This window comes from Pseudophryne corroboree, chromosome 8, assembly GCF_028390025.1.
Source record: "Pseudophryne corroboree isolate aPseCor3 chromosome 8, aPseCor3.hap2, whole genome shotgun sequence".
NCBI classification, from domain to species: Eukaryota; Metazoa; Chordata; class Amphibia; order Anura; family Myobatrachidae; genus Pseudophryne; species Pseudophryne corroboree.
The window spans coordinates 305,320,607-305,348,551 of NC_086451.1; the positions used below are offsets into that span (position 1 = coordinate 305,320,607).

Here is a 27,945-nt window from a genome sequence, read left to right on the forward strand (position 1 = left end):
CAGTGCACACTTTTGCTGCAGGAGTGCCACTGCCAGTGTGACTGACCAGTGACCTGACCACACTGACCACCAGTATAGTTAGTAGTATACTTATATTGTGATTGCCTGAAAAAGTTAAACACTCGTCGTGTGACTTCACTTGTGTGTTGTTGTTTTTTTATTCTATAAAAATAAAACTCATTCTGCTGACAGACAGTGTCCAGCAGGTCCGTCATTATATAATATATAATATATACCTGTCCGGCTGCAGTAGTGATATATATATATTTTTTATATCATTTATCATCCAGTCGCAGCAGACACAGTACGGTAGTTCACGGCTGTGGCTACCTCTGTGTCTGCACTCGGCAGGCAGTCCGTCCATAATTGTATACCACCTAACCGTGGTTTTTTTTTCTTCTTTATACATACATACTACTACGACATCTCTTTATCAACCAGTCTATATTAGCAGCAGACACAGTACAGTACGGTAGTTCACGGCTGTGGCTACCTCTGTGTCTGCACTCGGCAGGCAGTCCGTCCATAATTGTATACCACCTAACCGTGGTTTTTTTTTCTTTCTTCTTTATACATACATAGTTACATAGACATCTCTTTATCAACCAGTCTATATTAGCAGCAGACACAGTACAGTACGGTAGTTCACGGCTGTGGCTACCTCTGTGTCTGCACTCGGCAGGCAGTCCGTCCATAATTGTATACCACCTAACCGTGGTTTTTTTTTCTTTCTTCTTTATACATACATAGTTACATAGACATCTCTTTATCAACCAGTCTATATTAGCAGCAGACACAGTACAGTACAGTAGTTCACGGCTGTGGCTACCTCTGTGTCTGCACTCGGCAGGCAGTCCGTCCATAATTGTATACCACCTAACCGTGGTTTTTTTTTCTTTCTTCTTTATACATACATAGTTACATAGACATCTCTTTATCAACCAGTCTATATTAGCAGCAGACACAGTACAGTACGGTAGTTCACGGCTGTGGCTACCTCTGTGTCTGCACTCGGCAGGCAGTCCGTCCATAATTGTATACCACCTAACCGTGGTTTTTTTTTCTTTCTTCTCTATACATACATACTACTACGACATCTCTTTATCAACCAGTCTATATTATTAGCAGCAGACACAGTACAGTACGGTAGTTCACGGCTGTGGCTACCTCTGTGTCTGCACTCGGCAGGCAGTCCGTCCATAATTGTATACCACCTAACCGTGGTTTTTTTTTCTTTCTTCTTTATACATACATAGTTACATAGACATCTCTTTATCAACCAGTCTATATTAGCAGCAGACACAGTACAGTACGGTAGTTCACGGCTGTGGCTACCTCTGTGTCTGCACTCGGCAGGCAGTCCATAATTGTATACTAGTATCCATCTCCATTGTTTACCTGAGGTGCCTTTTAGTTGTGCCTATTAAAATATGGAGAACAAAAATGTTGAGGTTCCAAAATTAGGGAAAGATCAAGATCCACTTCCACCTCGTGCTGAAGCTGCTGCCACTAGTCATGGCCGAGACGATGAAATGCCAGCAACGTCGTCTGCCAAGGCCGATGCCCAATGTCATAGTACAGAGCATGTCAAATCCAAAACACCAAATATCAGAAAAAAAAGGACTCCAAAACCTAAAATAAAATTGTCGGAGGAGAAGCGTAAACTTGCCAATATGCCATTTACGACACGGAGTGGCAAGGAACGGCTGAGGCCCTGGCCTATGTTCATGGCTAGTGGTTCAGCTTCACATGAGGATGGAAGCACTCAGCCTCTCGCTAGAAAAATGAAAAGACTCAAGCTGGCAAAAGCAGCACAGCAAAGAACTGTGCATTCTTCGAAATCCCAAATCCACAAGGAGAGTCCAATTGTGTCGGTTGCGATGCCTGACCTTCCCAACACTGGACGTGAAGAGCATGCGCCTTCCACCATTTGCACGCCCCCTGCAAGTGCTGGAAGGAGCACCCGCAGTCCAGTTCCTGATAGTCAGATTGAAGATGTCAGTGTTGAAGTACACCAGGATGAGGAGGATATGGGTGTTGCTGGCGCTGGGGAGGAAATTGACCAGGAGGATTCTGATGGTGAGGTGGTTTGTTTAAGTCAGGCACCCGGGGAGACACCTGTTGTCCGTGGGAGGAATATGGCTGTTGACATGCCAGGTGAAAATACCAAAAAAATCAGCTCTTCGGTGTGGAGGTATTTCACCAGAAATGCGGACAACAGGTGTCAAGCCGTGTGTTCCCTTTGTCAAGCTGTAATAAGTAGGGGTAAGGACGTTAACCACCTCGGAACATCCTCCCTTATACGTCACCTGCAGCGCATTCATAATAAGTCAGTGACAAGTTCAAAAACTTTGGGTGACAGCGGAAGCAGTCCACTGACCAGTAAATCCCTTCCTCTTGTAACCAAGCTCACGCAAACCACCCCACCAACTCCCTCAGTGTCAATTTCCTCCTTCCCCAGGAATGCCAATAGTCCTGCAGGCCATGTCACTGGCAATTCTGACGATTCCTCTCCTGCCTGGGATTCCTCCGATGCATCCTTGCGTGTAACGCCTACTGCTGCTGGCGCTGCTGTTGTTGCTGCTGGGAGTCGATGGTCATCCCAGAGGGGAAGTCGTAAGCCCACTTGTACTACTTCCAGTAAGCAATTGACTGTTCAACAGTCCTTTGCGAGGAAGATGAAATATCACAGCAGTCATCCTGCTGCAAAGCGGATAACTGAGGCCTTGACAACTATGTTGGTGTTAGACGTGCGTCCGGTATCCGCCGTTAGTTCACAGGGAACTAGACAATTTATTGAGGCAGTGTGCCCCCGTTACCAAATACCATCTAGGTTCCACTTCTCTAGGCAGGCGATACCGAGAATGTACACGGACGTCAGAAAAAGACTCACCAGTGTCCTAAAAAATGCAGTTGTACCCAATGTCCACTTAACCACGGACATGTGGACAAGTGGAGCAGGGCAGGGTCAGGACTATATGACTGTGACAGCCCACTGGGTAGATGTATGGACTCCCGCCGCAAGAACAGCAGCGGCGGCACCAGTAGCAGCATCTCGCAAACGCCAACTCTTTCCTAGGCAGGCTACGCTTTGTATCACCGCTTTCCAGAATACGCACACAGCTGAAAACCTCTTACGGCAACTGAGGAAGATCATCGCGGAATGGCTTACCCCAATTGGACTCTCCTGTGGATTTGTGGCATCGGACAACGCCAGCAATATTGTGTGTGCATTAAATATGGGCAAATTCCAGCACGTTCCATGTTTTGCACATACCTTGAATTTGGTGGTGCAGAATTTTTTAAAAAACGACAGGGGCGTGCAAGAGATGCTGTCGGTGGCCAGAAGAATTGCGGGACACTTTCGGCGTACAGGCACCACGTACAGAAGACTGGAGCACCACCAAAAACTACTGAACCTGCCCTGCCATCATCTGAAGCAAGAAGTGGTAACGAGGTGGAATTCAACCCTCTATATGCTTCAGAGGTTGGAGGAGCAGCAAAAGGCCATTCAAGCCTATACAATTGAGCACGATATAGTAGGTGGAATGCACCTGTCTCAAGTGCAGTGGAGAATGATTTCAACGTTGTGCAAGGTTCTGATGCCCTTTGAACTTGCCACACGTGAAGTCAGTTCAGACACTGCCAGCCTGAGTCAGGTCATTCCCCTCATCAGGCTTTTGCAGAAGAAGCTGGAGACATTGAAGGAGGAGCTAACACGGAGCGATTCCGCTAGGCATGTGGGACTTGTGGATGGAGCCCTTAATTCGCTTAACAAGGATTCACGGGTGGTCAATCTGTTGAAATCAGAGCACTACATTTTGGCCACCGTGCTCGATCCTAGATTTAAAGCCTACCTTGGATCTCTCTTTCCGGCAGACACAAGTCTGCTGGGGTTGAAAGACCTGCTGGTGACAAAATTGTCAAGTCAAGCGGAACGCGACCTGTCAACATCTCCTCCTTCACATTCTCCCGCAACTGGGGGTGCGAGGAAAAGGCTCAGAATTCCGAGCCCACCCGCTGGCGGTGATGCAGGGCAGTCTGGAGTGACTGCTGATGCTGACATCTGGTCCGGACTGAAGGACCTGACAACGATTACGGACATGTCGTCTACTGTCACTGCATATGATTCTCTCAACATTGATAGAATGGTGGAGGATTATATGAGTGACCGCATCCAAGTAGGCACGTCACACAGTCCGTACTTATACTGGCAGGAAAAAGAGGCAATTTGGAGGCCCTTGCACAAACTGGCTTTATTCTACCTAAGTTGCCCTCCCACAAGTGTGTACTCCGAAAGAGTGTTTAGTGCCGCCGCTCACCTTGTCAGCAATCGGCGTACGAGGTTACATCCAGAAAATGTGGAGAAGATGATGTTCATTAAAATGAATTATAATCAATTCCTCCGCGGAGACATTGACCAGCAGCAATTGCCTCCACAAAGTACACAGGGAGCTGAGATGGTGGATTCCAGTGGGGACGAATTGATAATCTGTGAGGAGGGGGATGTACACGGTGATATATCGGAGGGTGATGATGAGGTGGACATCTTGCCTCTGTAGAGCCAGTTTGTGCAAGGAGAGATTAATTGCTTCTTTTTTGGGGGGGGTCCAAACCAACCCGTCATATCAGTCACAGTCGTGTGGCAGACCCTGTCACTGAAATGATGGGTTGGTTAAAGTGTGCATGTCCTGTTTTGTTTATACAACATAAGGGTGGGTGGGAGGGCCCAAGGACAATTCCATCTTGCACCTCTTTTTTCTTTTCTTTTTCTTTGCATCATGTGCTGATTAAGGAGGGTTTTTTGGAAGGGACATCCTGCGTGACACTGCAGTGCCACTCCTAAATGGGCCCGGTGTTTGTGTCGGCCACTAGGGTCGCTAATCTTACTCACACAGTCAGCTACCTCATTGCGCCTCTTTTTTTCTTTGCGTCATGTGCTGTTTGGGGAGGGTTTTTTGGAAGGGACATCCTGCGTGACACTGCAGTGCCACTCCTAGATGGGCCCGGTGTTTGTGTCGGCCACTAGGGTCGCTAATCTTACTCACACAGCTACCTCATTGCGCCTCTTTTTTTCTTTGCGTCATGTGCTGTTTGGGGAGGGTTTTTTGGAAGGGACATCCTGCGTGACACTGCAGTGCCACTCCTAGATGGGCCCGGTGTTTGTGTCGGCCACTAGGGTCGCTAATCTTACTCACACAGCTACCTCATTGCGCCTCTTTTTTTCTTTGCGTCATGTGCTGTTTGGGGAGGGTTTTTTGGAAGGGCCATCCTGCGTGACACTGCAGTGCCACTCCTAGATGGGCCCGGTGTTTGTGTCGGCCACTAGGGTCGCTAATCTTACTCACACAGCTACCTCATTGCGCCTCTTTTTTTCTTTGCGTCATGTGCTGTTTGGGGAGGGTTTTTTGGAAGGGACATCCTGCGTGACACTGCAGTGCCACTCCTAGATGGGCCCGGTGTTTGTGTCGGCCACTAGGGTCGCTTATCTTACTCACACAGCGACCTCGGTGCAAATTTTAGGACTAAAAATAATATTGTGAGGTGTGAGGTATTCAGAATAGACTGAAAATGAGTGTAAATTATGGTTTTTGAGGTTAATAATACTTTGGGATCAAAATGACCCCCAAATTCTATGATTTAAGCTGTTTTTTAGTGTTTTTTGAAAAAAACACCCGAATCCAAAACACACCCGAATCCGACAAAAAAAATTCGGTAAGGTTTTGCCAAAACGCGTTCGAACCCAAAACACGGCCGCGGAACCGGACCCAAAACCAAAACACAAAACCCGAAAAATTTCAGGCGCTCATCTCTAACAAAATCCCCAATAAACTTCAGCACACACCGGCTTATCGGGGCTAATTAGATAGCCCCCCCGGCGATACATTACACCCGACAGCATGTCCGAGTAATTGAATATCACCCATAGTGCACCTATAGTACAAAGTCCCATTAACAGTATAGGATGCAGTGTGATGATGGACACACAAGTACTTTGTGGTGTGAAAAAGACTGCAAAAGTATCAGCAAGAAATAACCTTGATCCACTCAATGCTTTCCAATCAGACAGTGACAGCACTGCATGACCTACATCTTGGCCTGCAATACACACATACAAGTTGTAAAGCCAGGTATATTACTTTTTCCCATTTCTATATTCATAAAAGGAACGTCATGATTTGTCAAACTGTAATAATAATAATAATAATAATAATAATTTTATTTAAACAGCGCTCTTTCTCCAATAGGACTCAAAGCGCTTAACAGATACATAGCATAATATAGTACAGAGACAATGAAGTACAGAAAAGCTTTTCATAATATACAGAAGCATGTAGATACTAAAGGGACATTATGGAAATGCTTGAGTAAACAGGAAAGTCTTGAGTCTACTTTTGAAGGATTCTATAGTTGGGGCCTCTCGCACTGTGCAGGGAAGTGAGTTCCATAGAGTCGGAGCCGCATGACTAAAAGCTCGACCCCCGGATGAATTACGGGAGATTCTAGGTACTGCTAAAAGTCCTTCATCTACAGATCGCAGTAATCGAGTGGGGCAGTATGGGATCAGAAGCTACTTCAGGTACCTTGAATCCTGGTCATGTAGTGCTTTGAAACTCAGTAAGCCAATCTTGAAGATGATTCGCCATCTTACAGGCAGCCAGTGAAGTGAGTAGAGGATGGGTGTTATGTGGCTAGAACGGGGCTGGTTGGTTTGCATAGCTGTGTTATGTACCAGCTGTAAACGGTGCAATTGTTTTGCTGGGAGACCAAGGTAGAGGGCATTACAGTTGTCTAATCGAGATAATACAAATGCATGTATGACTTTTGGCAGATCTTCTGAGAGAATGAACTGCTTGATTATGGCTATGTTCCTCAGATGAAAAAATGAGCATTTGATTGTGGCTGTTATCTGATGTTTAAGTGTCAAGCCACCACCCAGGACAAATCCGCATATGATCAGTGGTTTGTAATTCTGAATCCCCAAGTGGTTGGCTATGTTGGCTAGTCTTGTCCTTTGATGTTGTGGTCCTATCATAAGGATCTCTGTTTTATCTGGGTTCAGTCACAGCCAACTGGCACTCATCCACTCCTGGAGCTCAGCTGGACAGCCATTTAGGGTTGCTATTGGGTTATCAGTGCCCGGAGCAAAGGACTAGTACAATTGTGTATCATCTGCATAGCAGTGGTAGACCAACCCATGGCGCCTGATTATTTCACCCAGTGGGAGCATGTATACTGCAAAAACTGTGACTGATTTGACAGTAAAAGAAATCAGCTATATAGAATACCTGCTAAATGTACCCTTCACTGTGTTGACTTGCAAAAAAGATATACACATCTGCACTTTGGAGAAAAACAAATAGATTAATTTAACAACATGTACAAATACTGTATATTATCAACAGCTATGATGTCCAGGGCAGTTGAGAGCCGAGCTGAGCCCAGGTACTTTTCAAGGGGCGTGGTCTAATACCCTTAGAAAAAAATACTGATTTTTTTTTTTTAAGCACCTCCATGGCCACACTACAGCCCAGTACACAGCAGAGTGGGCTGGGCTAAGGAGAAGAGCTGCAGCTGCTGCTGCCAGGTAATGGGGAGGGGGCCTGGGCCCCTACTGGACCCTCACTGGGCCCATCCATCAGACCTGGGCCCAGGTCATTTGTACTCTCTCCCCCCCCTCTCTCGACACCACTAATGATGTCAACAGTGTCTTAGGCATGGGCGACACTGGAATTCTGCCTCAGAAGTGAGACTCAAGAGGTTGCCACTGTGGAGACAATGATTTGCAGAATATATATAACGGACACCTTGCAAACTAAGTCTTTCCTCCTTTGTTCCCTCATCCGTGGTAAAAATAAGGTACCGTGCTACACGGCATTGAGGAATAGGGAGGAGGCAGGATGTTCTACAACCACCTTCATCACCACAGCATAGCCCAAGCCTTATTGGCACTGGTAACGGCTGGCAAGCAGCAGATGTATTCAAGATATAATGTGCCTATACCTGTAGATCAGAGTGGCGAGGGGGGGGGGGGGGGGGGGTCCTCAGTGATGGTAAATGGTGGTTCATACACATTGGGGGCCTGTCTATCGTTGACTGACCAGGCACTAGAGCAACTAGACCGACACTAGAGCAACCATGTGCTGCAATGCTGACACTATTGGTCTTGTGTCACAGAGCTCAGCTACACACCTTACACATACAGTACAATACACTTTGTCTCTGCTTGAGGCAGGGGCAATCCTCCAGCTCAAAAAATACATGAAATTGCATTTTCTATTTCTAATTTGTGACCACAAAGAACAGAATAACAAAACAGAATGTTTGAATTTTAGCACTTAAACTACATTAGCAGTAGTTGCAATATAGAAAAATGGGGAACGTGCTCCAGACGCCTTATACAATTCGCCTGTATGTAGAATTTTTTATTTCATGCCTGAAAATAATTTACAATCGACTAAATAGCTTTAAAAGAAATTTAGATTGCCTTATTTCTCAGTCATAGCTGAGGGTATTTCAGGTGAATTGTTGCAGAAAGCATTTGTGCATCTATGGGAACATGGATTTACATTTAATTGCTTCTAACAAAGGTTACGTTAGTCTGTTTCCCCCAATATAGTTGATTGCTAGTTTTTAACACTGCAGTAAATTCTTTTAAAAGTATCTATGAAGCAGATTAATAAAATATTGCACAACATGAGTTATCATTGAAATGAGCTGTAAATAAAACAAATAAACAAACAAACATACAAAAAACACATTAGAAAAGTTACTGAATAAGAGTAATCTTAATGTATCAAATTATTATGTTGTTCTCTGAAGAGCCAATCTTGCAAATCATAGATGTTGATGGGATGCGGTCATGTGACCGACGCTCAGGATCCCAGTGGTCACCATACCGACACCGGAATCCCGAGCACTCAAAATGCCGGCCGGCGGAATGCCGACCCACAGGGTCTATTCCCACTCCCACTTCTGCTGCCGGGATCCCGGGGTCGGTATGCTGACCGCTGGGATCCCGGCAGCCAGCAACGCGTTCCCAACTCATTTTGATATGTGTTCTTCCTCACCTTTTATTTTAAATAAAGCAGATTTTAAAGTGATTTGTAATATATCTACTTGTTTGCTGGATAAACAAATAGGTTTCAGATGTGCCCTATTAAATACAACCATTAGGGAACTACCAGCAGATTCTGAGACCTCCAGAGCTTTTTAAACCAGCGTGGGCCATTTATTAAAACCAACGTATAACAGTAAATTGAGCAGAGATTTCACAGCTGTAAAGTCTCACACAACCCATTCCCCCTATTAGCAACATAATATTAACATTTTTCATCAGTCACAAAGAAAGAAAATAAATTACACCTACTGTTATAAAAAGTTGCATATTGTGTACAGCACTTTCTGCTCTTGTTTTCTGAACACTGACTAAATTTCCCACTGTGTCATACATTTTATAAATACATACTATAGTGTTTCAGAAAACCAGTAGCAGCTAATTAGTCAGGGCAAATTACCATACAATTCCTAATATAAAGTCATGAGGAAACTTAATAAAACGGCATCACCAAAAGTTTTCAGCCCGAACCAGGGCTTGTACTAAAACCACTCAATAAACCTCCCCCCCCCCCAACTGTAAATATTTATCCTACTCTGCATTGCTCGAAAACTGTTTCAGCATGTGTGGCACTACAAGAGCCAGCATGCAATAAAAGAAAAATACTTATTTCATGCTGGAGCTTATAGAATAACAAGTATCAGCATGGGTTGCAGTACATTCTGTCACTTGTCAGTTGTTGTACCACAAGTGTACACACTTATGTAGAGCACCTTACTGTAATAATAAAGTAATTGCACCCCATGACGGTTTAAAAAAAAAAAAAAGTGAACCATTAGTAAAACTTAAAAATTGCTAGATTTGCCAAACTTCGTATGCAATTTCCAAAGAGGTGCAGTTTCCGTCTAGAATCAGTTTTTTGTTTAGTGTTTGCTGTAGTATCTTTATAACATGTCTTGCCATATGAAATATACCACTGAATGAATGTGCCTAAAGTCAGAAGTGAACAAAACACTTTTTTGTCCCCCCTCCCCTTCCATTTAAAAAAAAAATCACAATAATGTTTATTGGGTTTTCATTTTTAGCAAACATGGGTGGTCATTCCGAGTTGATCGCTAGCTGCCGTTGTTCGCAGCGCAGTGATCAGGCTAAAAATCGGCACTTCTGCGCATGCGTATGCGGCTCAATGCGCATGCGCGACGTACTTTCACAAAAGCCGATGCAGTTTCACACAAGGTCTAGCAACGCTTTTCAGCTGCACTGCTGGCCGCAGAGTGATTGACAGGAAGTGGGTGTTTCTGGGTGGTAACTGACCGTTTTCGGGAAGTGTGTGTAAAAACGCAGGCGTGTCAGATACAAACGCGGGCGTGCCTGGGGAAATGCAGGCGTGGCTGGCCGAACGCAGGGTGTGCTCGTGACGTCAAAACAGGAACTAAACAGTTTGAAGTGATCGCAAGCTAGGAGTAAGTCTCGAGCTGCTCAGAAACTGCACAATCTTTTTTTGTAGCAGCGCTGCGATCCTTTCGTTCGCACTTCTGCTAAGATATAGTCCCAGAGGGTGGCGGCTTAGCGTTTACACGGCTGCTAAAAGCAGCTAGCGAGCGAACAACTCGGAATGAGGGCCATAGAGAGAAAAAATACAATAAGACATAAAAAGGAGGAATACAAAAATATATTAGGGAGTACAGCATATAAAAAGAAGGGGGGGGGGATTGCCAGAAAAGTCTTGCACCGGAGCGCTGAAACCCACAACATAAAAAAGAGACAATCAAACCAACACAATTCAGAGAGGAGATCTTAGGAATCAGAATTAGGGGAATTCAAGAAGCTAAAGTCTATTGGAGCGCTATATATAGTAGAATGTCCCATTTGTTCCCTGAAATCTCTCCATCTATGACTAGATAAAGCAGAAGAAGAGTAGTCACTTTCCACCATTTCGAATAGATAGTGCTTATGAAATGTATTTGTGATAACTGTGATATTGGGAATTAAAGGGGATTTCCACAACTGGGCAATAGAGGCCTTGACTGCTATGAGTATATGTCCCAAAAGGTACCTGTCTCCCTGGGACATTCTTCCAGGATAAAGATGAAGCAAAGCTGTCAATGGTTCTGCAGAAACAACAAATCCTAGTACTTGTCTAATTATAATAAATACCTCCTACCAGAGTGGGTGTGAGACAGGACATGTCCAAAAAATGTGATAGATATCTCGTATTCCAAATAGGTTTTAAAAAATATTTGATGGATTGGATGGAGATTCTTTGGAATAAAGAAACATTTACAGCCAGTGGCAGAACTAGTGAGTGGTGGGCCCAGGTGCAACAATATGCATTGGGCCCCCATGCCGCAACACCAAACCTCAAATTAGAGACTCTTTGTGGGTGCCGAACTGGGAAGTGGGCATGGCTTCACGGCACACAGGATATCAGTATTATTTATGTACAATACAAAATAATCTTTAATCAAATCAAGATAAGACTATTCTGCATTGTATATGAATAATACTTTTCTCTAACGTCCTAAGTGGATGCTGGGGACTCCGTAAGGACCATGGGGAATAGCGGCTCCGCAGGAGACTGGGCACATCTAAAGAAAGCTTTAGGACTATCTGGTGTGCACTGGCTCCTCCCCCTATGACCCTCCTCCAAGCCTCAGTTAGATCTCTGTGCCCGAACGAGAAGGGTGCACACTAGGGGCTCTCCTGAGCTTCTTAGTGAAAGTTTTAGATTAGGTTTTTTATTTTCAGTGAGACCTGCTGGCAACAGGCTCACTGCATCGAGGGACTAAGGGGAGAAGAAGCGAACTCACCTGCGTGCAGAGTGGATTGGGCTTCTTAGGCTACTGGACATTAGCTCCAGAGGGACGATCACAGGCCCAGCTTGGATGGGGTCCCAGAGCCGCGCCGCCGGCCCCCTTACAGAGCCAGAAGGCAGAAGAGGTCCGGAAAATCGGCGGCAGAAGACGTCCTGTCTTCAACAAGGTAGCGCACAGCACTGCAGCTGTGCGCCATTGCTCTCAGCACACTTCACACTTCGGTCACTGAGGGTGCAGGGCGCTGGGGGGGGGGGCGCCCTGAGACGCAATAAAAACACCTTGGATGGCAAAAAAAATGCATCACATATAGCTCCTGGGCTATATGGATGCATTTAACCCCTGCCAGAATCCATAAAAAAGCAGGAGAAAAGTCAGCGAAAAGGGGGCGGAGCCTATCTCCTCAGCACACTGGCGCCATTTTCCCTCACAGCTCCGTTGGAGGGAAGCTCCCTGTCTCTCCCCTGCAGTCACTACACTACAGAAAGGGTTAAAAAAAAGAGAGGGGGGCACTAATTAGGCGCAGTATTAACTATACAGCAGCTATAAGGGGAAAAACACTTATATAAGGTTATCCCTGTATATATATAGCGCTCTGGTGTGTGCTGGCAAACTCTCCCTCTGTCTCCCCAAAGGGCTAGTGGGGTCCTGTCCTCTATCAGAGCATTCCCTGTGTGTGTGCTGTATGTCGGTACTTTTGTGTCGACATGCATGAGGAGAAAAATGATGTGGAGACTGAGCAGATTGCCTGTAATAGTGATGTCACCCCCTAGGGGGTCGACACCTGAGTGGATGAACTGTTGGAAGGAATTACGTGACAGTGTCAGCTCTGTATAAAAGACAGTGGTTGACATGAGACAGCCGGCTACTCAGCTTGTGCCTGTCCAGACGTCTCATAGGCCGTCAGGGGCTCTAAAGCGCCGGTTACCTCAGATGGCAGATATAGACGCCGACACGGATACTGACTCCAGTGTCGACGGTGAAGAGACGAATGTGACTTCCAGTAGGGCCACACGTTACATGATTGAGGCAATGAAAAATGTTTTACACATTTCTGATAATACGAGTACCACCAAAAAAGGGGTATTATGTTCGGTGAGGAAAAACTACCTGTAGTTTTCCTGAATCTGAGAAATTAAATGAGGTGTGTGATGATGCGTGGGTTTCCCCCGATAACAACGGATAATTTCTAAAATGTTATTGGCATTATATCCTTTCCCGCCAGAGGTTAGGGTGCGTTGGGAAACACCCCCTAGGGTGGATAAAGCGCTCACATGCTTGTAAGGGCTCTACCTTCGCCTGAGATGGCCGCCCTTAAGGATCCTGCTGATAGAAAGCAGGAGGGTATCCTAAAAGGTATTTACACACATACTGGTGTTATACTGCGACCAGCAATCGCCTCAGCCTGGATGTGCAGTGCTGGGTTGGCGTGGTCGGATTCCCTGACTGAAAATATTGATACCCTAGATAGGGACAGTATATTTTTGCCTATAGAGCATTTAAAAGATGCATTTTTATATATGCGTGATGCACAGCGGAATATTTGCCGACTGGCATCAAGTCTAAGCGCGTTGTCCATTTCTACCAGTAGAGGGTTATGGACACGTCAGTGGTCAGGTGATGCGTATTCCAAACGGCATTTGGAAGTATTGCTTTATTAAGGGAGGAGTTATTTGGGGTCGGTCTTTCAGACCTGGTGGCCACGGCAACAGCTGGGAATTCCACGTTTGTACCCCAGGTCGCCTCTCAACATGAGAAGACGCCGTATTATCAGGCGCAGTCTTTTCGTGGACAAGCGGGCAAAAGGTTCCTCATTTCTGCCCCGTGACAGAGGGAGAGGAAAAAGGCTGCAGAAATCAGCCAGTTCCCAGGAACAGAAACCCTCTCCCGCCTCTGCCAAGCCCTCAGTATACGCTGGGGCTTTACAAGCAGAATCAGGCATGGTGGGGGGCCCGTCTCAATGAATTTCAGCGCGCAGTGGGCTCACTCGCAAGTAGACCTCTGGATCCTTCAGGTGATATCTCAGGGGTACAAATTAGAATTCGAGACGTCTCCCCCTCGCCGTTTCCTAAAGTCGGCTTTACCGATGTCTCCTTCTGACAGGGAGACAGTTTTGGAAGCCATTCACAAGCTGTATTCCCAGCAGGTGATAATCAAGATACCCCTCCTGCAACAGGGAACGGGGTATTATTCCACACTGTTGTGGTACCGAAGCCGGACGGCTCGGTGAGACCGATTCTAAATCTAAAATCTTTGAACACTTACGTACAGAGGTTCAAATTCAAGATTGAGTCACTCAGAGCAGTGATTGCGAACCTGGAAGAAGGGGACTACATGATGTCTCGGGACATCAAGGATGCTTACCTTCATGTCAAAATTTACCCTTCTCACCAAGGGTACCTCAGGTTTATGGTACAGAACTGTCACTATCAGTTCAGACGCTGCCGTATGGATGGTACACGGCACCCCGGGTCTTTACCAAGGTAATGGCCGAAATGATGATATTCCTTCGAAGGAAGTGAATTTTAGTTATCCCTTCCTTGGACAATTCCCTGATAAGGGTAAGATCCAGGGAACAGTTGGAGGTCGGTGTAGCACTATCTCAGGTAGTGTTGCGACAGCACGATTGGATTCTCAATATTCCAAAATCGCACCTGGTTCCGACGACGTGTCTTCTGTTCCTAGGGATGATCCTGGACACAGTCCAGAAAAAGGTGTTTCTCCCAGAGGAGAAAGCCAGGGGGTTATCCGAGCTAGTCAGGAACCTCCTAAAACCGAGCCAAGTCTCAGTGCATCAATGCACAAGGGTTCTGGGTAAAATGGTGGCTTCCTACGAAGCAATCCCATTCGGCAGATTCCACGCAAGAACTTTCCAGTGGGACCTGCTGGACAAATGGTCCAGATCGCATCTTCAGATGCATCAGCGGATAACCCTGTCACCAAGGACAAGGGTGTCCCTCCTGTGGTGGTTGCAGAGTGCTCATCTTCTAGAGGGCCGCAGATTAGGCATTCAGGACTGGGTCCTGGTGACCACGGATGCCAGCCTGCGAGGCTGGGGAGCAGTCACACAGGGAAGGAATATCCAGGGCTTATGGTCAAGCCTGGAGACATCACTTCACATAAATATCCTGAAGCTAAGGGACATTTACAATGCTCTAAGCTTAGCAAGACCTCTGCTTCAAGGTCAGCCGGTGTTGATCCAGTCGGACAACATCACGGCAGTCACCCACGTAAACAGACAGGGTGGCACAAGAAGCAGGAGGGCAATGGCAGAAGCTGCAAGGATTCTTAGCTGGGCGGAAAATCATGTGATAGCACTGTCAGCAGTATTCATTCCGGGAGTGGACAACTGGGAAGCAAACTTCCTCAGCACGACCTCCACCCGGGAGAGTGGGGACTTCACCCAGAAGTCTTCCACATGATTAAAAACTCGACAGGTATTGCGCCAGGTCCAGGGACCCTCAGGCAATAAGCTGTAGACGCTCTGGTAACACCGTGGGTGTACCAGTCAGGGTATGTGTTCCCTCCTCTGCCTCTCATACCCAAGGTACTGAGATTGATAAGATGGAGAGGAGTAAGCACTATATTCGTGGTTCCGGATTGGCCAAGAAGGACTTGGTAACCGGAACTTCAAGAGATGCTCACGGAGGATCCGTGGCCTCTACCTCTAAGAAGGGACCTGCTCCAGCAAGGACCCTGTCTGTTCCAAGACTTACCGCGGCTGCGTTTGACGGCATGGCGGTTGAACGCTGGATCCTGAAGGAAAAAAGGCATTCCGGATGAAGTCATCCCTATCCTGATCAAAGCCAGGAAGGATGTAACCGCAAAAACATTATCACCGCAATTGGCGAAAATATGTTGCGTGGTGCGAGGCCAGTAAGGCCCGACGGAGGAAATTCAACTGGGTCGATTCCTACATTTCCTGCAAACAGGAGTGTCTATGGGCCTGAAATTGGGGTCCATTAAGGTTCAAATTTCGGCCCTGTCAATTTTCTTCCAAAAAGAACTAGCTTCAGTCCCTGAAGTTCAGACGTTTGTAAAAGGGGTACTGCATATACAGCCTCCTTTTGTGCCTCCAGTGGCACTTTGGGATCTCAATGTAGTTTTGGGTTCCAAAAGTCACATTGGTTTGAACCACTTAAATCTGTGGAGTTAAAATATCTCACATGGAAAGTGGTCATGCTGTTGGCCCTGGCCTGGGCCAGGCGCGTGTCAGAATTGGCGGCTTTATCCTGAAAAAGCCCTTATCTGATTTTCCATTCGGACAGGGCGGAATTGAGGACTCGTCCTCAGTTTCTCCCCAAGGTGGTTTCAGCGTTTCACCTGAACCAACCTATTTGTGGTGCCTGCGGCTACTAGGGACTTGGAGGACTCCAAGTTGCTAGACGTTGTCAGGGCCCTGAAAATATATGTTTCCAGGACGGCTGGAGTCAGGAAATCTGACTCGCTGTTTATCCTGTATGCACCCAACAAGCTGGGTGCTCCTGCTTCTAAGCAGACTATTGCTCGTTGGATTTGTAGTACAATTCAGCTTGCACATTCTGTGGCAGGCCTGCCACAGCCAAAAATCTGTAAATGCCCACTCCACAAGGAAGGTGGGCTCATCTTGGGCGGCTGCCCGAGGGGTCTCGGCTTTACAACTTTGCCGAGCAGCTACTTGGTCAGGAGCAAATACGTTTGTAAAATTCTACAAAATTGATATCCTGGCTGAGGAGGACCTGGAGTTCTCTCATTTGGTGCTGCAGAGTCATCCGCACTCTCCCGCCCATTTGGGAGCTTTGGTATAATCCCCATGGTCCTTACGGAGTCCCCAGCATCCACTTAGGACGTTAGAGAAAATAAGAATTTACTTACCGATAATTCTATTTCTCATAGTCCGTAGTGGATGCTGGGCGCCCATCCCAAGTGCGGATTGTCTGCAATACTTGTACATAGTTATTGTTACAAAAATCGGGTTATTATTGTTGTGAGCCATCTTTCAGAGGCTCCTCTGTTATCATGCTGTTAACTGGGTTCAGATCACAGGTTATACGGTGTGATTGGTGTGGCTGGTATGAGTCTTACCCGGGATTCAAAATCCTTCCTTATTGTGTACGCTCGTCCGGGCACAGTATCCTAACTGAGGCTTGGAGGAGGGTCATAGGGGGAGGAGCCAGTGCACACCAGATAGTCCTAAAGCTTTCTTTAGATGTGCCCAGTCTCCTGCGGAGCCGCTATTCCCCATGGTCCTTACGGAGTCCCCAGCATCCACTACGGACTATGAGAAATAGAATTATCGGTAAGTAAATTCTTATTATATCCTATGTGGAGTGAGTGCTATGTATGTAGTGTATAGGTTGGATGGCACAGCAGAAGTATGAATGGGGTGGGCTGAAATTCCGAAGGGTCTTTATTTACACTGGCCCACACTAGAATTGCAGCACATAGAGGTGTCTCCTCCTCTCCTCCCCCAGTGGCCTGAGAGGAAGAACCAGGGATTCAGAGAAATGAGGGTAGGAGAAGAGAGGAGTTTCTTTGCCCTATTCCTTTCCTGGGGCCATATATTACAGACAGTACTAGTGACCGCCATGTACTACAGACAGTACCAGTAACTGCAATGTACTACAGACAGCATCAGTGACCACCTTATACTACAGACAGCATTAGTGACTGCCATATACCACAGACAGTATCAGTGACCGCAATGTACTACAGTACTACAGACAGCATTAGTGACCCCCATATACTACAGACAGTATCAGTGATCTACATATATGACACACAGCATAAAACTATTCATTATATACTTTGTCTCATAAACAAAATCGTGAGGACAAAAGATTTACAAATAAAAGTGAACTATTGACAAAAGGTGAGATGGTTATTGCCGGATTTTCATTATGGAGTATAAAACCCTGTGAGTGCAGCATGACCTATCCTCCGCTAAGGTCACCCAGGCAGGTTGGTCCATTTGTGACCGAGTACCGGCCATTGTTTCTAAAATATATATGACACTGCAGCTAGAGATTAGTGAAGTACATTTGTTTCTTAAGAAAGAAAAGGATTGAAAGCCTCTAGTGGGTCACAGACATACTGTATATCGTTTCAAAAAGAGCTATATTTATGAGCTGTGATGTTTGACTACACTTTATTGTGTTCCCTTTTGGCTTTAAACGAGTCCCAGATTCAACCTGTTTGAAAAAGAGCTTTATTGTAAAAGCTGGTTTTACTACATTTCACATTTAGATGTGCCTTTTGTATGATACATACCCCTCAAGAAGTCCTTATCAGGACAAAATGTGTAGGGTTGTATCCATTCAATATCCATCATCCAATTTCTCAGAATAGCAATCTATGCTGAAATAGCCCTTAATTTGGTGCAAGGGTCATAATAGGGTGTTGCTCCGTACGTGCATAGGGATTTATTTTTAACTGTATTTTTTTTTTTTGGGGGGGGGGGGGGGGGCTGCTTATTTTGTTATTCCCGGGCCCCACAATTTCTGATGGCATCCCTGCCCATGCCGTTGTGGCATACAGAACGCCAGGAAATGGAATATGGGTCGTGGAGTCTGTGAACTTGTGGAGAGTCAATGGAGATGAGACACGAGAGAAACTGGATGAGATCAACAACTGAGCATAGTGTGCCACTGACCCCGCCAGAGTTCTGGGCTGGAGGAGGGTGCCAGCAGTGGGGGCCAAAGGGGGCACTCTTTTACCGCCATTTCTAAGAGTAAGGAGGAGACGCTGTCCCCCTGTTTGTTGGCTTTGGTATGCAAGCTGGCTTTTTTAACCAGGAGACAGTCACTCTCACTAACACTATTATTATTGCATAGTGTGTGTGTGGCATGCAGTGTGAACTGAGGTATGCATAATGTGGCATGAAATGTATATTGGTGCCATGCACAGTGTGCCATGTAATGTGAACTTGGGACATGCACAATTTGGCATATAATGTGAATTGGGGCAGGCATACTGTAGTTTGGCATATAATGTGTATTGGTGGCATGCAGAGTGTGGCATATAATGTGTACTGGGGACATGTACAATGTGGTATATAATGTTAATTATGGCATACATAGTGTGGCATATAATGTGTATTGGTGGCATGCACACTGTGGCATATAATGTGTATTGGGGACATGTACAATTTGTCATAAAATGTGAATTGGAGCATACATAGAGTGGTATATAATGTGTACTGGTGGCATGCACAGTGTGGAATATCATGTGAGCTGGGGACAAGAACAATTTGGTATATAATGTGAATTGGAGCATACATAGGGTGTCATATAATGTGTACTGGTGGTATGCACAGTGTGGCATATCATGTGAACTGGGGACATGCACAATTTGGCATATAATGTGAATAGGGGCATCCAGTTTTAATTTGTTTATGTGCAAATTGTGCATTTATATCGGGAGGGTCTACCTTGCTGAGCCTGAGACTTGTAGTGCCATACAGGAAGAAAATGCTGGAAACGCAGGTGCAGTCATAGTCACACTCTAAGCACTAAGACTACTGATACAAAGCAATGATAATAAAGTCTACTACATTTAAAATGAAGTAAATCTGAAGTTGGGTGATCTTCTCAAGAAAATTTTAGAGAAATGTAATCCATTACAGTATCATGATTAAACTGCAACAGTTATGACTAAAACATTGACTACAATTAGAGTAAAAAAGTAAACTGAGATCCACTGACTAAATTTTGACTAAAGCAAAGCAAAAGACAAGGCTAAAATGTGACTTTAAATCAGATCCAATTTTAAGTAAGTGACTAAAGGCGGGTACACACTGGGCGATTTCAGCCTAAAACATAAACAATTATGACATACAGTAAATGTCACTATCATTTATTTTTATTTTTGGGCTTATATATCCAGTGTGTATGGGGGTGATATTGGTGAACGATGAACGATGCACGCTTTCACACGTCGTTCAGCGATCACCAAATTTGAGCTGGCATGCAGCTCTACCCGTCAATGTCAGGTTGAGCTGCATATCCGGGAATGCCGGTGGTGACGTCACTGGTCGTCATAGTTGAACGATAACGTTCAGTGTGTATGTGCTATATCATTGAACGCTATATCGTTCAATGATATAGTCGTTCATCGCCAGCGTTTCAGCATCGCCCAGTGTGTACGCGTCTTAAGACTAAAACTAAATTGAAAATACTTGTTAAAAGTAACACTGACACATACATACACACTTATATACAGTCACACACATTCATATGTACGGTCAACACTGATATACATACATTTAGGGCCATAAGATGGGCGGTGCTGTCACACATTGCAGAGTGCCCTGGGGTTAGCATCCCCGCTGCCTGTGCATCTTGCTAGCAGGGTGACCTGCAGCCAGTATCACTACTATGGTGCTGGACGGCCAGCATGTCCTTTGGACACTCCGGCCACATACACTGCCGGCTATACATCCGCTCCAAGCATCCCAAAGATGCTTAGAGCAGTGCAGTAGTGTTCCAGAGATGGTAGATGCGCCCACCCACTCTGATGGGCGCAGATTTATTATGATATGCGACAGGGGGCTGGGCAGTGTTGAGGGGGGAAAAAATCTATCTTGTTGGGCTTCACCATTGATGGCAGGAAACCATTTGTTCTCCACCATCGATGGCTAAAGTATTCAACACCGGCCATAGACCATCGATGATTTTGAATCATCAATGGTCGATGGCCATCCCTAGTGTTACTCTGCCCTCTATTCAGACTCCTGAGTAACCCCATGGCTACTTTGATGTCAGAAGTTCACGCAGATGACCTAATGCTGTGTCTTCAGAAGGAGCGGTGGATCACAGAAGCACTCAGAGGGCGTCTTTTTAAATAAGACGCCTCCTGCAGCCTTTGCATAACTTTGCACAGCCGCTGTATACAAAAACAAAGGAACTGTGCCATTAGCGTCCACCTCTTATTCAGCCTCAGAGCTTCTAAAGTCCCAAAAAACATTACTACGAAGCAACATACAATGGTACCAGCTCAATAACTTACCTACAGGAAAACAATGCTACTTCAGCTTACAAAAGTCACATAGAAGGGTGAGCACAACCTCACACATGGCATGGCTTGCATAAAATCACAAAAAATCAGAATGGACAACTTTGATTTTCTGTACTATTACTGGAACACCGGTCCTGGCTATGCCATCACACAAATAGTAACTTGTCAACGCAGGTTCAAGAAGATTGTGAATCACCTGACTGGAAGGAAGCTGCAGATGTGATGTCAAAGTGGGAAACCCCAACCCAGACACTAAGTCTAGGCTAGAGTTACATTACACTCTACCAGGGGCTGCTAGATGACATTCAAAACTGATACTGTACTTAGTGCCTTTAAAGAGGACATTTGCATTGAAGTGAAGACATAATGAAGGCTTTTCAGCAGTTTCAGGCTGGAGCATTAAGGGTCCACCAAGGGGAAAGCAGTGGTAAGGGCCCATGCTTAGGGTTGTGGCCAGCTTCCAAAGGGGGAGTGGCCAGTCACCACATATGCTTGGCTAACCATTAGAGAGTGCATGATCTGGGACTCTTTATAAATATATACAGTATAGTAAATACTGCTAATGCATGTATGATAATGTTGCAGATTAATAACAGCAATGCACTGTAGAAAATACACCATAGCCTTGTCCAGTATAAGGTAACATATGTATAATTTAAATTCCAAGTACACAGTCTGGAACTGATCTCTAGAGGAGGGAGTGGGCCCTCAGGCAATGGGGTTCACTGGGGGAGGGGGGAGGCCTATACCCCTGTGGGCTTGTCTGATCCGGCTCTGCAGTATGGTTCAAGATTTTCTTGAATTCTCCAAACTCATCACATGCATAACCACTTTTAAAAAAAGCAATCTTAGAGGAGACAAGTGATATGGGATAAAATGGCTGATCAAAATCTTGAGGACGAAGTAAAAAGGAGTTTCTTTATTCTACAACCATGAGCCACAGACATGGACTTGCAAATTACCTTATCCACAGACTGCCTAAAGTAAAACAAGGATTGCATCAATGAATCTGTACATTTCCTTTGATAAAGCTACAACGCGACTGTCAGTTATTGTGCATAAGAGATTTAGGTCTCCTAAATCATCATTACTATGACGAGGACACGCAACGTTCACCCTTGGGCCTTTGGTATCATATAATCTTCTTAACCCTCCACACTTCTTTTCATCAAAAGCATCAGTCTAAGATTATCCGTATAGCCTACTGCACAAGAATACGCTGCAATGCCAGTATAAAGCAGATAAAATGGAAAGAACATTCTTGTCTCTCAACACTGCACAGCAATAGCTCCCATGACATTTTTTGTTGGTTTTTACTGGACCTGCTAAGTGAAATGGTGCAGTTATAAGTTACCTTGTCAATGCATGCATCAAATCTAAAGCAAATGACATTAGCTAGGACATTTTTCTCCTCCATACAGAAAGTCCCAGCAATCCTTTCTTATTACTTTCATTTAGTCATTATATGTATTTTAAAGTCCTCTTGGGCACTAGCTGTAGGTCCGGTTATGACTCCTTAATGCAAATGTTTGCAAACATTAATTTAAAATATTGATTGTGAAAGAAGAACTGTTTATAAGTAGGAATCTAAATATCCCTACCAGTTCCCCTGTTACACAAGCCTTGCTATTTAATTCCTACTCAAGGTCTAGATGGTGATACAACCTAACATGTGATAAGCTCTTGTATGTGAAAATTAGTTTAATAGTAGAGGAATTCCTCTAACTACATTTACCATGTTGAAGGACAATATAATAGGCTCTAAATTTGTCTATTAAATCCCTTGCAGCTGCATATTTCTCCAGAAAGTCTTCTCCATGTTGGCTAATGTGTGGCCAAAAGACAGGAATATGCGCATAGTATTTGCTCAATATGACTATCCATAGTGAACCCACCATAGATTGTAATAGCTAATCTAATTAGTAAATGATTAGCCTCCATGTGGATCAGAGCAGCACTTGCTTCCATCCAATTTACCCACTGAATGGTTATCAAAGTGCCATCTTTTAGACAGAAATAGTCATCAAGAATGTTCAATGTTGGCATTTGCAAGTAGATACATTTAAACAACACAACTGTATAATTTACTAATGTTTCTTTATATATTCTGTGTCACATGGAGTGTTGTGCACTGTATTTGACAAGTTTTGCTAAGCTTGCAGAGTTCTCATTTGTTGGGAGGTTAAATCTTTGCAAGAATGGGAAGAAACTAAACTTCCATTATCTTACTTTTTTTTCTTCTTTTTTTTTAAGCTCCATTGTTAATCTTCCTGGTGAATCGACTCTCCGTCGTGAATTCTTGCGATTGCAGCAGGAAAACAAGAACAGATCAGATCCTCAGAGACAAGAGCAATTACAGAAGCTAAAAGACCAGGAGAAATACAAAAAGCAGCTCCTGGCGGAGCGCCAAAAACGAATCGAGCAGCAGAAGGAACAGAGGAAAAAGCTGGAGGATGTAGGAATTGAGCGTCTTTCCCCTTTGTACTGAATGCACAAACAGCTGATTTGTCACCTATAATACAGTAGGACAACAACAAAGCCCAACCTGTAAAGTACAACTAAAGATCTGCCAAAAAGTCTGCAAGAATTGGGCATTGGGGACACACAAACAGTTTGACCTTTCTAGGCCACATGTAGTGCCATTTGCAAATGGTCTCATGGAAATAGTATACATTACAATTGTGATAAGGTCACTTGCCTCTAGCACACAATTGTAAACCTTTTAATTTGGCAAAATACATTATGCAACAATTACATATAAATAATACTTATAAAAAAAAACCCACAAAAATATATAAACACCTTGGGTGTGGAATTTAATTGCCGGTGACTTGCTCGCCCATCGGAATTAGTGCAAAACCTGCAGTACTTTACTGTGGCAGAATCTCACTCAAAAGTATTCGCTACCCCATAGGGTAGGGAGCACTTTTGAGTGTAAGCAGTTCGAATCAGGCTGGGCAAAGGGTGTAAATCGGGCTGCCATTGCTGGCGTTCAAATGCTGCAGCAATGGCAATTCTAATTTCTCTTCAGCATATTGTTGATTATAGAGAACTATTAGCCAGACATAGGGGGGATTTATCAAAGCTTTAAGAGAGAAAGTGGAGAGAGTACAAACCAATCAGCTTCTGTCATTTTACAGGCTTGTTTGAAAAATGACAGTTCAAAGCTGATTAGTTGGTTCTTTATCACTCTCCAAGCTTTGATAAATCTCCCCCTAAACCTGATCAAAAACACATAAAGGTACAATAAAGCACCCTAATGTGTGAGGGCGATGCCCTACATTCTAAAGCAGAAGAGAACAAAGACATGTCAAACATCACATTTTTGTTCTTAAATACAAACACTGTAAATTCAGATTTATTATTTTATGTTTATAGCTTTAATTGCACAATATATTACAGTATATTTTGCGGATCTAATTTAGTAGCAGTTGATTTCTGACTTCTAATAATAATAATTATAATCAACATAATCATCATCATCACCACCATCATAATAATAATAATAATAATAATAATAATAATAATATCCCTTAGAAGATTGTTGAAACTGAAAGCCAAATCTCAGAAGTCTACAGTACTTTTTATTCTCTTAAATCAGTGTTTCCCAACCACGGTCCTCAAGGCACACTAACAGTCCTGGTTTTAGTGATATCCAGGCTTGAACACAGGTGACTTAATTAGTACCTCAGTTATTTTGATTTAACCATCTGTGCTGAAGCCTGGATATCACTAAAACCTGCACTGTTGGTGTGCCTTGAGGACCGTGGTTGGGAATGCCTGTCTTAAATAATTAGCTGTATAGAACCTTTTATCTATAATGTCAGGGCCTTAAAGTGCTTTATGGATAAGGATTTCTTCCTGTAAATTTGAAGAACCATGACTAAGAGACATATTTATTAATTATCAGGACTTGGTGTCTATTTATTAAGCAATTTCTTGCTCAGTGTGTACTTTCCCTTTGAACGGGATCGGGAGGCCGTAAGCGGCATCATATGTGCAGTGCAATACATGCAATATTGTTCCATCAGCTTCAAACACTCCAATGCCCCTGTGTACACACTATCCAGTTATTAGGCTAATTGAGGGATCAGCATTGAGCATCCTCATGACGCTCAGGCGCTGCCCGGCTTCCTCCTCCCGGCTACCCAGTGCAGCGTGACGTGTAGTGAGAGGTCACGCTGCACCGTCACCCGCCGCCGGGAGAAAGCAGCTGATGTTTCCCACCTGCTCGCCCCCGGTGTATGGGGAGTTATGTGTGTGGGCCGTGGCGGGACGGGGCGAGGGGGATGGCCACACATGGAAAAACCAATCCCGGTATCCTGGGAATCCCAGGATTGACCATTTTTTAATCCCGATACCCGGGATTGAAAAAAATGGCCCGGGATTGGCCTCCCTAGCTACAGTGGCTAACACCATCTAATCATGGATTAGCTACTAGGCCAAACTCCAGATTGCGCTTGGTCAATTTGGCATAACAGCAGCCCTCAATGAAATCGGGAGACCTGCTGCAGGGATATAACCACTGCAGTCCCCCAAACATACGGGTGTAGTATGGTTTGCCGGCGGTCAGGGTCCCGGCGACCAAGCTATCTAGTCTCCCTCCAGGGGGGTCGTGGACCCCCAAGAGGGAAAAAAGATGTCGGTATGCCGGCGGTCGGGATTCCGGCGCCAGTATGGTAGCCACCGGGAGCCCGGCCGCCGGCAACCTGAAGACCACCCAAACATACACCATGGGGATCTTTAGTACTGTATTTGCAGATATCATGCACATATTTTTTTTACAAATATGCCTCTAAATCTACTGAAACACATTATAAAATACTCATCTTTCTCCAAACAGTACCTGGCACTACTCTTCTTGTGATTTTAGGACAGGTGCTTTGTGATCATGTCTGTTTTATTTTACCCCCAGTGAGTTTTACAGTATATTTGGAGAGGATAAACGGGTGTGGTATGGAAGGTCGACAGTAACTAGGTTGACAGTGTCTAGGTCGACCACTATTGGTCGACAGTAACTAGGTCGACAGGGTCTCTTGGTCAACATGGTCTAGGTCGACAGGTCAAAAGGTCGACATGAGTTTTTGATGGGTTTTGGTGTTGTTTTCTCAATACAGTGACCGGGAACCCCAATTAGTACTCCGTGTCTCCTTGCATGACTCGCAGCTTCAGGTTACTATTCCCAATCGTAGTCCGCATGGATCGTTAAGTATGCAAAAGTTAAAAAAAAGAAAAAAATTGTTAAAAACTCATGTCGACCTTTTGACCTGTCGACCTAAAACATGTCAACCTAGTTACTGTAGACCAATAGTGGTCGGCCTAGCTACTGTCGACCTAGTTACTGTTGACCTAGAGACTGGATCCCGGATAAACGGACTCTGTTGACACCACTAAACAAATTCTTTCCTTTAGCATAGGCCCACAATGTGTAATAAATATTATATATTCCAGTTCCTTATACAGTATGTGGATGTACTAATAATACCAGCAGATTCTGCATATGATTGTATCTTTTCATTTTGCCATACTGACAGCATCAGAAGAGGGAACTGAAACTAAGAAAAATGCAGGAATGTGAGCCAAGGCTGCTGGAGAGGGAAGGACAGAAGAGAGATGGAAGAGGAAAAGAGAGCAGGAAACACGTGGATAAGGAGAAAGGTGTATTGGCAGATATAAATGATGGAAACAAAAGGAAACAGGTACAGTATATACAGTATGTTCTGCTTTTTTATCATTCTAAGCAGGAGATTAATCAAAGATTGGAGAGAGAGAAGGAATCACCCAATCAGCTTTTGACTGTCATTTTTCAAACACAGCTTGTTACATGGCAGTTAGAAGCAGATTGGTGAGTACTGTATCTTACTCCACTTTATCTCTCTCCAAGCTTTGATAAATTTCCCCCTCTAAATCTTATAATGAGAGCCCTTTGACACACGTACAGCAGTCTTGTACGTAACAGTTTAAAAGGTCAAGACCTGAAATAAGTTGCTCACCTGGATATTTTTCAAATAGGTTGAAACATATGTAGGGGTGCCATTTTTATGTACATATGAAAACTGGCCAAGATACAGACAATGATTTTATATAGTAACATAGTCTTTGATGGCAGATAAGAACCACTTGGCCCATCTAGTCTGCCCATGTATAGACACACACTTCTTCTTCTTCTTCTTATTATTATTATTATTATTATTATTACCAGTTATTTATATAGCGCACACATATTTCGCAGCGCTTTACAGAGAATATATGGCCATTCACATCAGTCTCTTCCCAGTGGAGCTTACAATCTATATTCCCTATCACATGTACACACACACATTCACACATTTGGAAGCCAATTAACCTACCAGTGTATTTTTGGATTGTGGGAGGAAACTGGAGTAGCTGGAGGAAACCCACGCAAGTACAGGGAGAATGTACAAACTCTGCACAGTTAGGGCCATGGTGGGACTGGAACCCATGATCTCAGTGTTGTGAGTCAGTAATGCTAACCATTACACCATCCGTTATACACTAGGGTTAATCTCTGTTTGAAACCAATTAACCTACCAGGATATTTTTGGATTGTGGGAGAAAACGGATTGTTGGAGTAAATCGGAGTATCCAGAGGAAAGCCACGCACGTATGGGGAGAACATATAAACTCCACATATTTAGTGCCATTGTGACACTCAAACTATGACCTCAGTGCTCTGTGACAGTAATACTAACCATTACACCATCCATAGTGCCCAAAATGTTCTCAGTATTTTCACATGAGGAGGTTTTCCTGTGGGGGCTATTTTGTTTGTTGTTTTCCTATTTGGGGTCATTGCATGCAAGTTGATTTTGCATGCAGAGAATGCATTCCTTTATCTACCACTGTCTTTCTAGTTATTTTTACCCACTATGTGATTCACTATCTGTATAGACACTGTATATGCCATCCCTTTCTGATTTTAGTGGTTACCTGCTGACGTTTTTGCACTGTATCCTATATTAAAATATACTCATCTACTTTATATCTAGTAGTACAGAAGCATACCAAGAACACATACTGTAGTATACTGTATTGCCAATGTACAATGCTTGAAGGGGG

At 44.4% G+C, this 27,945-nt stretch overlaps 1 protein-coding gene across 1 annotated transcript in view; it reads left to right on the top strand.

The window, feature by feature from the left end:
* Nucleotides 1–27,945, top strand: part of NRK (Nik related kinase) — a 511,622-nt gene that overhangs the window by 302,529 nt on the left and 181,148 nt on the right. Inside the window, exons 12-13 of the mRNA XM_063937359.1 lie at nt 23,119–23,320; nt 26,400–26,564. Of these exons, the coding sequence (XP_063793429.1) occupies nt 23,119–23,320; nt 26,400–26,564 (367 nt within the window). The remainder of the gene's footprint in view (nt 1–23,118; nt 23,321–26,399; nt 26,565–27,945) is intronic.